Genomic DNA, 13,895 nt, shown 5'->3' on the forward strand with positions numbered 1-13,895 from the left:
GGGCAATTTTATAGAAACTCGTAACTAATGTGAGTCTTAAAGTAACGGTAATTAATTATTTTTTAAATCATATTTTGAAATATAATATATTACGATAAACATGGTTGATACTTGATACTATATTTTTTTTTTTGTAATTCTAAAATGTCAAATAATTCACGAGCGACAACAATGTGTATAACAATATATTCTTCTTTATTTGTTTTTCTCGATGTATAAAATAAATTTTCTTATATATTAGGGCGACCCTCTCCGAAAAAAAACTCATTGAAATCTATTAATTTTTGATTATATATAGTTTTTCCAATATATAAAAAAAATTTGTATTGTTACCTTTTTGAAGACCATTACCATTATATAGTTAGTGATATTGATGTGATATTACTATGATGAGGCAATTCAGTAAACATAGAGCTTTAGCAATAGGACAATCTAACAATAAATTTTTCATGAATTTACAACCACAATAAAATAGCATGGACGTAGGATTAATTTTAAAAGGTGCAAATATGATAAATTCATCCTATTTAAAATTACAATTAAGTATAATTATTGAAAAAATAATTTTTATTTTAAGATTGGTACATACTAAATCGATGCGTACCAAATTCATACTAGACTTTACCCACTACAAAAAGAGTTGCATCTACCTACGCTTATTTACCCATGCTAATTAAGTGTAAAGATAATATTAAATTTACCCACGCTTAATAAGCGTGGGGAAAACAAATCTAAAGGCAAAAACTCAAATATAATATTACACACGCTTATAAGTGTGGATACAAGTCTAATTAACCACACTTCTATGCGTGGTTAATTTCCTAACTAAACATAATTATTTAAATTTAATAGTATAATAAAAGTTGTCTTACACTCTAACTTATTTTGGCCTTATAAGCACATTTCTGTAATATTTAGAGGGATTAGGATTTTGAATAAAAAAAGGAATAATAGAAAACAAAAAAAATAAAAGTATAATTGTATCAATTCTCTTCAAAAAAATTTATATCAATTATTTATGCATTAAAGAAAAATATATCAATTATTTATGGGAAAAAAATTGTGTCGATTCTCTTTCCTCAACCCTAAATCATCATCTGCCATTTGAATCGACAAGCAGTCGCGCCGCCATCTCTCCTTCTCTTCTCTCCATCGTGAACGACTAGCAAGTTGCCATCTCCACCCATTTTCATCCGAACAACCACCAGCATCCACAAGTGATACTTTTTTCCATTCGCTCCCACACAGCAACGGCAGCAGGGCCACCGCAGCTTCCTTACGGGGTCTCTTCCTCCACGCCTTATCAATTTCTCAAGTGATCAAGTCCCTTTGTAAGCAATTTCTTCCAAAATTTAATTCATGATTATTATTGATATTTTCTTTCTAATCTAGTTGATCAGCTCCAGACTTGCCCACCTACACAAACCTTGTAGACTGCTGTATTGCTTACATTTTGTGTTGCTGCTGCTGAGTACTAATTAACCTGCTATCGTAGTGCTGTTGTTGTTGGGCAGCTGATTAAGACTGTTGTCGGGTGCTACTATTGTAGTGCTATTGTGAAATAGTCGAACAAATTAATCTCATTTTAATCACGAATTTGACGTCTAAATTTTATTTAATTAGTGATAGTAGTAATAAAAAAAAATCTACGATAATTGAAAACTCATTAATTTGTAACGTGGTTATGAATTGTAACAACTATCGTAATCTTTGGAGGTAACACTTAAAGTTGAGCAACTATTCCACTACATTTCAGAAATATTATTATACTTACTCAAAAACTTTATTTACCTCATATTGAGAATAAATTAAATATTTCATAAACATATACAAGTGATTTTTAAATATGAAATACAAGTTACATAACTTGTAACATGTACAATAATTTTTACCCAAACTTTAAATTATCGTAGATAAACCTTTCTTACACCATAATAGATCAATTGAAGTACAAAATCCACCTCCAAACAATCCCAAAAGTCAGCCACCTATTGCTGTCCCATATTAGAAAAAATCATAATAGAAAAAATATAATAATTAATAATAATATTAAACTTCGTGCAAAATTTATTAAAAAGTAATTAACATATTCATTACCCACACTATATGTGTGAATAACAAGGCATACATCAATGGGCTTCAATATAATTTCCCCACGCTTATAAGTGAGGGGAATGTACACACACCTATATGCGTGGTTGAAAGTACGTCTCCCCATGCTTATAAGCGTGGCAAATGTATTACAGAAAATTTCCCTACACTTATCTAAGTGTGGTGAAATTACTTTAGCAAGCGTAGACAATAACATTTTAAAGCGTAAAAAAATGCAACTTTTTTTGTAGTGACCGAATGTTACCACTTAATTAAAGTTAGAGGTCCTTATATTAATGTACTTTAGGTGGGGTTGGCGTGGATCAACTTAAGTGAATTGAATAACCTTTAAGTTTATTATTGATGATGAAGAATTCAACTTAATTAGGCTAAATGAACAATCAATGTTTCTTAATCATAATTAAGAACCTAATAAGTATGATATTTGTCACACCTAACACATGAAGATTTCCTATCATAGTAGCTTAAAAATGTCTTAGGCTCTAATTAATTAAGCCTATATTTTTTATTATGTAGTTATCTTACTTTGCTTTACCTAACATTATAAAAATAAAAGAATATAAATATTGATTTAAAGTAATATCCAAGATTATTTGGAATCTAAAAATTATCGAATTAGGTCGATCTTATTGTAGATGATCGGAGAAATTTTCAATTTTGATTTTCTCAAATGGCTTGAACCTCATGGATACAAATATTAGATATTCATATATAAAACATGACATAATAAATAGGATATGGGTTGAGTTATAGACCCATACCTATATTTAAGCATGATCAAGCCTGAAATTTAAGACACTTATGTTAGAGTTTAAGTGTAAAAATACTTTAAAATAATGTCAATTATTTCTAGTATACTAAGTTATCCAATAATCAACTCTATAAATTTTGAATACAAATATATCAAAGGAGGTTTCTATAAAAATCCTTCTAAATTGCTTTTTTAACAATTATAATTGACTTATTAAGTATTATATTTGGCAATTTGAATGGATTCTTGAAACGAGTGAATAAAAAAAATATTTTATTGAATTTAATTAATTTGATATATTTATGAGATTTTTTTGGTCAAGCTACTGAATTTAATTAATGGATGTGAATAAATCCATTGGATTAATGGTTTTTATAAAAATGTTTAGTAAATTTAGTTGATAAGTATTTTTTTCGTCCCACATATTTAGCATTATTTGCTATTTTAGTTTATCTTATTCGTATTGGATCATTTCTGCTTTTGAAAAATAATCTGTCACTAATTAATTTAATTTTGTCCGTATGTACGATTTAATTTTATTTTCATTAATTATTAAATATCTATTTTTTTTAAAAAAAAAAGCATTTGCTCTAATTTAAAGAGATTTTAACTTTAAATTAGAGTTATTTTCATTTATTCTTTTCAAAAAGAGTGTAGTGAGGTGATTGATAGAACTAAGACTCTAAGAGTGAGCACTGACGTGGTGGACAATCTTTTTGGCCCAATCACTTGTCTTTATCATTAAAATGCTCACTAGTTTAAGCACCTTTTGCCCCTTGCATTGCATGTAACATGGAACTCAACAAAATTGTTTTCATTATTAGTCCCTTTCCTTAAAAATATTTGAAATTATATTTTATAATCCTTAAAAAAAAATCACACTTCTCCAAATACAAAACAACAAATACCTAAATTATTTAAGTTCAAAATTCTAATGTGAGACAAATTTATTTCAATAATATTTTTTGGAGAATAAAAGATTTATATTCAATAATATTACTCCTAGTACTTTTACATTTTTATATTGGATTAATTTGGAGAAAATTATAGTAATTTTTTTATAAAGGAAACTATGTACTTATTTATTCAAATATATGAACTTTTAAATTCTTCAAATGTTAAATTACCAGCTTTAAATGTTTGTCTCTTTAGGCTATTTTTAGGCTTGAGGCTAATTTTCAACTTATTATTATTTACTTTTAAATGCAACCTTTTACTATCTATTTTTGTTTTTTTGATTTTAATATTAAGATTGTTTGAACTATTTGTTCTTTTTGACATAGAATGAGAATACTCTCTACTTTGATGAGGCCACACACTTTAATTTTTAAATGTATATTACTATAGAATTCATTATTTATTTTTAATGTCGCTTTGGATAATGTAACTATATAAGTAGTATTAGTAAAAAAAAAAATAGTCGTTTAAAATTTTATTTGATTTGCTCATTTTTTGTAACGTACATTTTAAAATTTTTACTATATTTTTATAAAAGACTATTCATCTAATATACGTATCACCTAATATATTTTACTGATTTCATTCATCACTCATATTATTTCATCTTTTAGTTGTAAAGTGGAGTATAATAGAGCAAGTACCATTTTTTAAGTAAAGTATCAAAATTTAATTCTCACTTAGTTTTTCCAGTCATATAATTTATTACTCTCTTTGCGAATCATGAATCAAAAAATGAAAATTATGGTCGGTTTTGGACTATTTTAGATTTATTTTGAGCGAATCGCAAAATAAAAAGAAAAGTAACCGAAGAACACCGATTTTTCGCTTATATAATTAAAATCCATTTTATTTTATTTATTTACATATCATACTCATCAACCAAATTCCCAAAAAAGAACTAGTGATCGTTATCATCATCAATATCTAATTAATACAAAATTAAACAAACTATGTCTATATCAAAAACCTGATTATTACTCAATTCCCTTCAATTTCGCCCTATTAAGGAGAATGTTCAGGTATCCCTACAAGTACAGGTCTCCACATTCTCCTCATCAACAATCTCTGCCTCAACGTCGCCGAAAACGGCCTCACTCCGCCACCATTCACTCGGCGCGCCACCACGCCACCGCCTTCACCGCCGACAGAACCTGAAGAATCTGAGAGTAACAATCTATTATCTTGTCCTTCTTCTTCTAGAACCTTCGTAGGTGTTGAAGAAGACACAAAAAGATCCTTCAACTTGAGCCTCGCGCCAATATTTTCCTTTTCAATAACCGATTTTTCGGAGCCGATTTTTTGACGATCAAGCGATTCAACTCGGCGACTTGGATAAATAAATCGGCGATTAAAAACGCTGCCGTTTCCTTTACCACCGAGAAGCATTCGGAGGGTTTTACGACGGCGGATGTGGATTACTGGGCTTGTTGTTGGGCTTCGAGCTGGGCTTCCGATAACTGCACATTGTGTAGCTAATAGCTTGAATTTCTGCAGTGACATTTTGTAAATAATTAATTTTTTTTTTTTTACTGTGTGAATTTTTGGGGTTTACGAGATAGAAGAATGTGACAAAAAATTGGGTGAATTTGTAGATTAGAGAAGAAAGAGAGAGAGAGGATTGATTGGTTTAAAAGGGTGAGGTAGAGAAGAAGATGATGAGATGAAATTGGGAAATGGGAAAGTAAAGTGACACTAAAATTGTAAGTACTAAAGTAAGGGTAACTACTAATTACTAATTAGGAGGGTTTGCTTTAGAATATTTTTGGGAGGTGCTATTCATTTATCTTGTAATTTGTTCTTCGTTCTTTTGTTTTTATTAAATTTTAGATTCCACCTCATTGATTTTTTTTCCTCAAATGTAAAAGTTAGTGTATTACTTCGACCGTTTTATTATATTCGTTATATTTGACTTTTACGCAATTTAATATATTCTTTTGATAATTTATATATTGAAATATGCATATATAAAAATTATAAAAAGTTAATATTATGAAATTATGCTATTAAACGATTCAAATAAGATTCCACTTGACTATATTTTTTTATACATTAGTTGCAATATATAAAATAAGCGGGAACGATAAATAGTTCCAATAATCGTAATTAGCAAGTATTTCAGAACAGAGAAAGTATAATAAAAAAAATTTTAACGAGTTGGATTGAATTAGGTCGAATTGATTTTTTCGGTTTTTAGATTGCTTTGAGGATGAATATGTGAGTGTGAATTTACTTATAAGTTTATAAGAGCACCATCATTCATGAGGATATATATACTAGAATACACGGACACTTCTCTAAACTGGCGTGTCCCGTGTCGGACACGTGTCGGACACGGACACGCGACGGACACGCGAAAATCCGTGTCCGACACGCCAAATGAAGTGTCCAATATTTTAATATTTTTTCGGACACGCGGACACGGCATGGACACGACAAGCAGTCAAGGACACGTTTTTTTGAAAAAAAAAATAAAAATAAAAGTTGAAATGTTGTTCTTGATTTTTTTGTATATCCTCTTTGAATATTTGTTAATTGCTATTTGTTAAGGTTAAATTGTTAATGTGTTATTTGTTAATCTTAAATTCTTAATCTTAGTGTTTGTAATTTGAATTTTGAAAAGTTGAAATGTTGTTTTTGATTTTTTTGTATATCCTCTTTGAATATTTGTTAATTGTTATTTGTTAATGTTAAATTGTTCATGTGTTTGTAATTTGAATTTTGAAAAGTTGAAATGTTGTTTATGATTTTTTTGTATATTCTCTTTGAATATTTGTTAATTGTTATTTGTTAATGTTAAATTGTTAATGTGTTATTTGTTAATCTTGATTTTTAAATCTTAAATTTAGCTATTTATTTGGTTTTCTTTGATTTGGTTTGTATGACTATTTTTAAATACTCATGTTGTTTATTTGGTACTTATTTGCATTTTATGTGTGTTTTATGTTTTTAAAGTGTTTATTTACATATATCAAATGAAAGATTGTAAAATTATCTTTAATTTGATATATTTATTATATTACCATTTTCGTGTCCCCGTGTCCGCCATTTTTAAGTTGGCGTTTTCCCGTACTCGTGTCGTGTCCGTGTCCGTGTCCGTGTCTGTTTTAGTGCAACCTAGTATATATATCCTTTCCCATTTTCTCTCTCCTTTCCTACACTTGACACATCATTTTCTCTTTCCTCCACATCACTTCCCACTATCTCCATCCTTTTACTTATCCTTTCCCTCAAAATTTCCCAACATCTATGAGTATCCTTTCCCACTTTCTCTCTCCTACTTACATATTCCCCACCATTTATTCCCTTTTCAAATTACATATATTTTTTTTTTGAGGGGAATTAATAAACTTAATTATTATTATTATTGGTGTACATGTTGTTAATAACAATTAATATGTAGATCATTCTATTAATTAGACACATTAATTAAACGAGACGAATTCTAAAACATAAAATTCATTGATTAACAACATGAAATACAATGATTAAACGACAAGAATAAAAAAAACATGACTTACGTTGATTAAAATAACACGCAAAGAAAAAATAACAAACATAACTTTAAAAATTACTAAAATGTTTAATTTTCATCCGACCTCCTAGATTGTGCCCATAAATGCTCGATCAAGTCGTTCTTCAAAGCCATATGGACATTTCTATCACGAATCTCCCCTCTCGAAGCTATCAATGTACCGAAATAATCTGGATCATAATGTCCGGGAGTGACGGTGAATGTTGTTGCATTCCTAGTTGAGGACGACCACGGCATATTCTCAGGCTGTTCATCGGCAAACTCGAGTGGATCTTTATAATTTAAATAAGTATCACGCTCGTCTTCAACAATCATGTTGTGGATGATGATGCAAGTCATCATAATTTTCCACAACAGATCTACAGTCCATGCCAAAGCAGGCTTCCTGATTATTGCGAAACGAGCTTGTAACACACCAAAAGCACGTTCAACATCCTTTCTCGCACTCTCTTGACGTTCAGTAAATAACGTATCCTTAGCTGTTTGAGGGGTCGTAACCGCATCTATAAATGTCGACCACTTTGGATAAATGCCATCGGTGAGATAGTATCCTTTTGTGTAAGTGTTTCCATTAACTGTGAACAGAACTTGTGGAGCACGATTACTTATTATATCATCAAACACCGGAGAACGTTGTAGTACATTAATATCATTGCACGACCCAGGAGTCCCAAAGAAGGCGTGCCAAATCCATAAATCCCTAGATGCAACCGCTTCCAAGATAACAGTGGCCGTTTTAGATCGGCCTTGATACATTCCATTCCATCCAGCTGGACAATTTTTCCATACCCAATGCATGCAATCAATGCTGCCAAGCATGCCGGGGAAGTTTCTAGCCTCCCCTTCTCTTAGTAGACGCTGCATATCTTCCGGTGTTGGCTTGCGGAGGTACTCAGTTGCAAATTGAGCAATAACTCCATCGACAAATTGTGAAAGACATTCTCTAGCAGTACTTTCACTAAGCTTTAGATATTCATCTACTTGATCAGCTGAACAACCATAAGCTAACATACGTATAGCCGCGGTGCATTTTTGAAGGGGTGAAGCACCAAGACGCATGGTAGCATCGGGACGTTGTTGGAAATAGCGATTACTTGCGCTTAATGTGTCCACAATCCGAAGGAACAAGGGTTTCCTCATACGAAACCTCCTTCGAAATACGGTATCATTGTATACCGGTTGATTACTAAAGTAATCTGCAACTAGATTGTCGTGAGCCGCTTCACGATTTCTAGGCACAGTTTCCCTTCGTTTTCTTGGACGTTTTTGATTATCATGTTGTACTGAATTGTTAACAGCTACAAGCACCGACTTTTGCATCGCAAGTAAACGTTGACTCTCATTTATATAATTCATGACCATGTGATCATAAATTTCATCAGTTATACTTGAGGAGGAAGAGCTTGAAGAACTTGAAGAGATTGAATCTAAGCTCATATTGCATTTGGTGTTTTTATTTTGGTGTGTTTGTTTGTGATACAAGAAGATGGAAATCATATACCTTAAATAGACAAAAATAGGATAATGTTCGTCAGAAGATAAGATTTTGTTGAAACATAATTGGTGCACATAAGATATGGGTAAGATAAGGATTGTATGGTGATGAGTTTGACCAATGCATGCATAATTTTGTACGGTTAGTTTTTTGACTAATGCATATACGTACAACAACATTACTAGTAGCAGAAACAATTCAAAAAAAGGAAAATAACTTGCGTACCTTACAATACCCTTAAATTAAAATACAAACATTGCAAAAACTAAAATGAAATTAAAGCGAAAACCTACTACTAAATTCGTCTCTCAGTTTGTTATACATTGCTAATTCCTTGTCATCAAGAACGGGCTTCAGCATTAACCTTTCCGACATTCTGAACTTCATGGCCTCCTCCTTCTGCCTTTTCTTTTCTTCCACTCGGGCCTTCTGTTCTTCATCTCGTTCCTTCATCTGCTCAAGTAGTCGCTCTCCCAGATCACCCAATTTATCTCCCATTTCATTAAAATTTGTATTTAAAGAATCAAGATTTACACTTGACGAAGTACTTGATGCTTTACCTTTCATCTTTGTCTGTTTTATGCCAGAAGGTCTTTTAGCCCTTCTGCCAACCTCACACTGTGTGCCAACCTCACACTGCGAATCGGGTTGGGATCTTTTACCGCTCCCCCCACTATCTGTAGATGCTTGACCACCCGGTAACATATCAGACTGAACTTTGGACAAGGAGGGATCCCACTTGGGGTAATTCCTCAGAATTGCAAAACAATGCAAATAACAAAACATCTTATTATTAGTTGCTTTGTAATCTATATGAGCGAATCTCTCCAAATTTTGCTCAGATTCACCACTACCCTTAGTTCGAAAGTGATAACCGTAGGCGTCAACCCATTTACTAACATGTAAGTTTATTTGATCCCATCGATTTTGCAAAGATTTAACGTTTCTTACCTTAATCTCATTGAGATTTTCAGCTCTAGCCTTTTCGTACTGGTTGTGAATTTCTGCCCATAACCCACTTCTCTTGGTCTTCGTTCCCCTCTCCACATCGCCTCCCGCATTTATATAGGCTGATACAAGAGCATTGTCTTCGGCGATAGTCCACGCTTGGTTTTTCCTTTGTGCAGATGTATTATTGAGTTGCACTTTCGGAACAATTTCGACTTCATCATCGTCAATCTCTTCAAGATGTTGTGCTCCTGCTAATTCTTCAACATGTTCACCACTTAACTCAATTGGAGTAGCATTGCTACTACAAACTCCACCTGGAGATTGATTCATATTTTGAGTTAAATGTTCTGATATAGGGAAAAAAGGGGTATTACCAAAAGATTGTTGATATGATTGGGAATTTTGAGGAAAATTTGGTTGCATTGGTGGAATATTATTGAAATTTGTTGGTCTTGGTTGACTACTACACCATTGAAAAAATGCAGCTTGAATTTGAGGATTATTCAACATATTAGGGTCAACAGGAGGATTAGATTGGTTAAATTGAAAGTTTGAATTGTTAGGAAAATTCGGGTTATGGCCGTAATTAGAATTATTACGATCCATATTGAAGACTCTAAGAAATTGGAAGTAAAATGGAGAAAAATAAACTTGAAAATATGGAGATTAGAATAATTTATGTGTTTAAGAGTATTAACTGAAAATGAAAGTATGTGAAAATATGGAAAACTTATACTCATTTTATAGGGAAAAAAATTTTATGACCGTTGGTGTTTTCAGTTTTTCCAAATGTATTACCGTTTACAAATTATGGTAGTTTTTCATTTTTTAGACATATAAAAATACCCACCCACCCATAATCTGACAAGTGGCGTCATTTCCTTGCTCAACAAAAGCAATATTACCGTTGCAAAGCCATGAACTTCAAAAATATGTTATCCATTGCACTGTTTCTTTCCTCTTTTCAGTATTTTTTTTGGCTTCTTGTACAACTTGTGCTCGTGGGCCGAGGAGCCTTCTCCTTTCCATGGAAAGGAATACCCAATTCCTTTTTCTAACAGGATCCTCAAACTTATTTTTACATTGTTATTCATCAAGATAAGTACAAGATAAGGGAGCTAAAAGGAGAGTAGTCCTCAACAATGTTGGTGCTCTAACGAATTGAATTAAACTAAATTGATCTGAGCTAACTTGAAACTAAAAAAGTGAATGGAAATATATTGAAGTGAATAAAGATGTTACAGTAAAAAGATGTGTTGAAACTTGTCTTTGCCTATAGTCACTCTATAGTCTAGTCTAGACCCCAACAAATAATTATTCAAATAATTGTAAATTTGTGAGAAATAATCCTAAATGGACAGTAGATGTCTTTGCAGCTTTTGTTCCAAATTTCCACTAAAATTTAGATTCATTCAAATAGAAGATTAAAGCTCTTTTTTTTTTTTTTTTTTTGAATATTCAATGTGTCAAAAAGAATAAAAGAAGATCGTACATCAAAAGAATTAAAAGTATAAAGTAGTATATATTTGGTCTAATCAACAATTTAGAAAATTTTATGCATAGATTTGTGTGTTATATAAAGAAAAAGGTCACCACTTAAATCCTCACCTATTTCCCTCCTAGATTGAGAGAGCTCAACATTCTCACCTTTTTTTTTTTTTTTTTTTTTTCCCTAAAACCAATTTTAAGCACCTTGTAACAATTTTGAAAGTAAGTGTTTTAATTTCTAGCTTAGTGTTCCCACTCACTTGTTTGCCAATTAAGAATCATCAGCGTTTTCTATGAAAAAGTACGAGTTAATAAAGACATAAAAACACTAAGTTAAAAGTTAGATAAAAAAATAGAGCTAAAAGACTCAAACATCTAAAGGTTTTAAGACAAAATCTAACATGAATTTGTTGTTTTGGACTTTTGATTATAACTTTGGACATAATATTCAAATGCTGTAAGACTGATGCTGTTGAAAATAAAGATTATAAGAGTTTTTTAATGATATATTATATGCTCCAAACGAACACCTAAGCAAAAATTATAGCCACTTAGAAGCAACATACATAGAGGGACAGTGTTAGTACCTTTTTTTACTCAAATGAAGAGATGATTATTTTGGAAAGGTTTCAGCCGATGCATACTTTTTAGACAAATTTTCAAATGACACAGTCTCACTGTGACCATTTCAATTTGGTTAATCCAACGTCCACTTATAATTTTAAAGTAATCATTTAATTAAAACTTTAAAATGATGACTTACAATCTTAAAGTGGTTAATTATCTTAAAATGATTACTTACAATTTTATATTATCATTTTTTATAGTCTTAAAACAATTATTTATAACTTTAAAGTGATTACTTATAAATTGATTACTTATAAATTTAAATTAATCACTTACAATCTCACATAGACCATTTATAACCTTGAAGTCATCATCTATAATTTTGAAATGATCACTTTTTATAGTCTTAAAGTGATTAATTATAATCTTGAAGTAATAACTTGTACTCTTAAATTACTAGAGAAATAAATTGATTATATAGATCCATCTCATGGTAAAACAGTTTTATACAAGACTTATTGCATTTTTAAAAATAATTTTAAAAATTTTTTAAAATTTTTAAAATTCACGTGAAAAATGGTTACGCCCTCAGTGTTAAGGCAAGCCCAACCCGACTTGGAAGTCTTATAAATTTGGCCCAAGGAGCCTCGCAATAAACAGGCTGAGAAATTAAATGAGTTGAATGCAATATTGTTGAATCTAAGACTAGGAGCCCACCAACTACACTATTACCAAATTCGGCTGGTTGCTGATTTGTTGTCTACTTTGGAATTTGATACAAAACCAAACCAAATTAAACAAATGTAGACTATTGTTTATCTTTCTCCATCAAGGACATGGTGTGAATGAAAACACTATTTTATCGTATCATTTAAGAATTTTAGGTTATTTGGGATGATTAAATAAGAGTTGACTTGTATGAGTTAAACCTCTCTGCGGACCTGACTAGAAATAGGATCAGTTGGAGACATCAAATCCATGTTTTAGATTACTGATGTCCTCTTAGTTTACCTTTTAGTGTCCTTAACCTCCTACTTTTATCGTTTCCTCACGATTAGCTCTTTGTTTTCTTTTGTAGTGGTTCTACTTTTTTATAGACCGTTAAGTCATCTTTTAAGTGTAATCACGTCTCTTTATCTTCCTCGAGCCGGGGGACTCCTTTGGCCGCGCTCTCCTTTATGGGTATGAGTTGCCACCGTCTTTCCCTCCCCAGACCCTGGCCTTAGTTTTCAATGAGCGGGATATACTAGGTAGGATGATGATGATTATGATAATCTACGAATTTTAGGTTAGTCTGATAGCTTTTTCTTTATCCTTGTAATAAGAGTTTAATTCATACCACCTACAAAATCGATACAATGTCTGACCCTTGCAATAGAAATTCTCTAACCTACATTGGCTTAAAACATGTTGAGATATAGACTCTATTATGCGAGAATCGTGGATTTAGATCTCATAAATTTTTAGACTTGTGAATTTGTGATGGATTTGGATGGCTAAAACATGCCATATGATTTGTTATAAAAAAAGACATGTTATTATAATTTTAAGACTTATTTCAATATCTTGAAAATCAAATTTTGTCTTATTAGAACATGTATAATTTTCTCCAGAAAAAATTTAAAGTTGATTTCGCTGTTAACTTCCCTTTATTCGGTCTATCCATTAAAAAAATGATTGTATTGTGTTATAGATCATTTTTATAACATACAAAAAGAACATTACATTGACAAAGTATTTTTTTAATAACATGAAAACAGAGAACATTGACCAAGTGACATATGATTCGGCACTACCAACAACTATGGAAATATAAAATTCCGATGCCTTAAAACACTTTTCTAGGTGCTCCATCGGTTTCTTTGAGATTATTATTGTATACTTTGATTAATTTGGTGGCTTTCCAAGGAGTAAATATTATAATTTGCCTATTCTAGACTATGAATATTTGACTTTTCATCTTCTTTGACTTATTTGTGTGTGTGATGAGAACTTTAATTAGTGTTAGGAGTTCTATTTATATCCTCAAGTTTGAATCA

The 13,895-nt window shown here is 31.3% G+C and overlaps 2 protein-coding genes across 2 annotated transcripts; both read right to left on the bottom strand.

Annotated features, from left to right (window-relative positions):
- Nucleotides 1-4,017: 4,017 nt before the first annotated feature.
- LOC130804115 (uncharacterized) lies at nt 4,018-5,700 on the bottom strand. Its single transcript, XM_057668446.1, has one exon. It carries the CDS (start codon nt 5,321-5,323, stop codon nt 4,826-4,828), a length of 498 nt encoding a protein of 165 aa, XP_057524429.1. The 5' UTR covers nt 5,324-5,700; the 3' UTR covers nt 4,018-4,825.
- Nucleotides 5,701-7,296: 1,596 nt separating this feature from the next.
- On the bottom strand, nt 7,297-8,822 carry LOC130804124 (uncharacterized). The gene has a single exon (XM_057668455.1). The coding sequence runs from the start codon at nt 8,790-8,792 to the stop codon at nt 7,404-7,406; it is 1,389 nt and encodes a 462-aa protein (XP_057524438.1). The 5' UTR covers nt 8,793-8,822; the 3' UTR covers nt 7,297-7,403.
- Nucleotides 8,823-13,895: the final 5,073 nt, after the last annotated feature.

The sequence above is a fragment of the Amaranthus tricolor genome, chromosome 17, assembly GCF_026212465.1.
Source record: "Amaranthus tricolor cultivar Red isolate AtriRed21 chromosome 17, ASM2621246v1, whole genome shotgun sequence".
Lineage (NCBI taxonomy): Eukaryota > Viridiplantae > Streptophyta > Magnoliopsida > Caryophyllales > Amaranthaceae > Amaranthus > Amaranthus tricolor.

What these genes read in the sequence shown, in the direction of transcription:
- LOC130804115 (XM_057668446.1), bottom strand. Translation starts at nt 5,323, where the DNA reads ATGTCACTGCAGAAATTCAAGCTATTAGCTACACAATGTGCAGTTATC.
- LOC130804124 (XM_057668455.1), bottom strand. Translation starts at nt 8,792, where the DNA reads ATGAGCTTAGATTCAATCTCTTCAAGTTCTTCAAGCTCTTCCTCCTCA.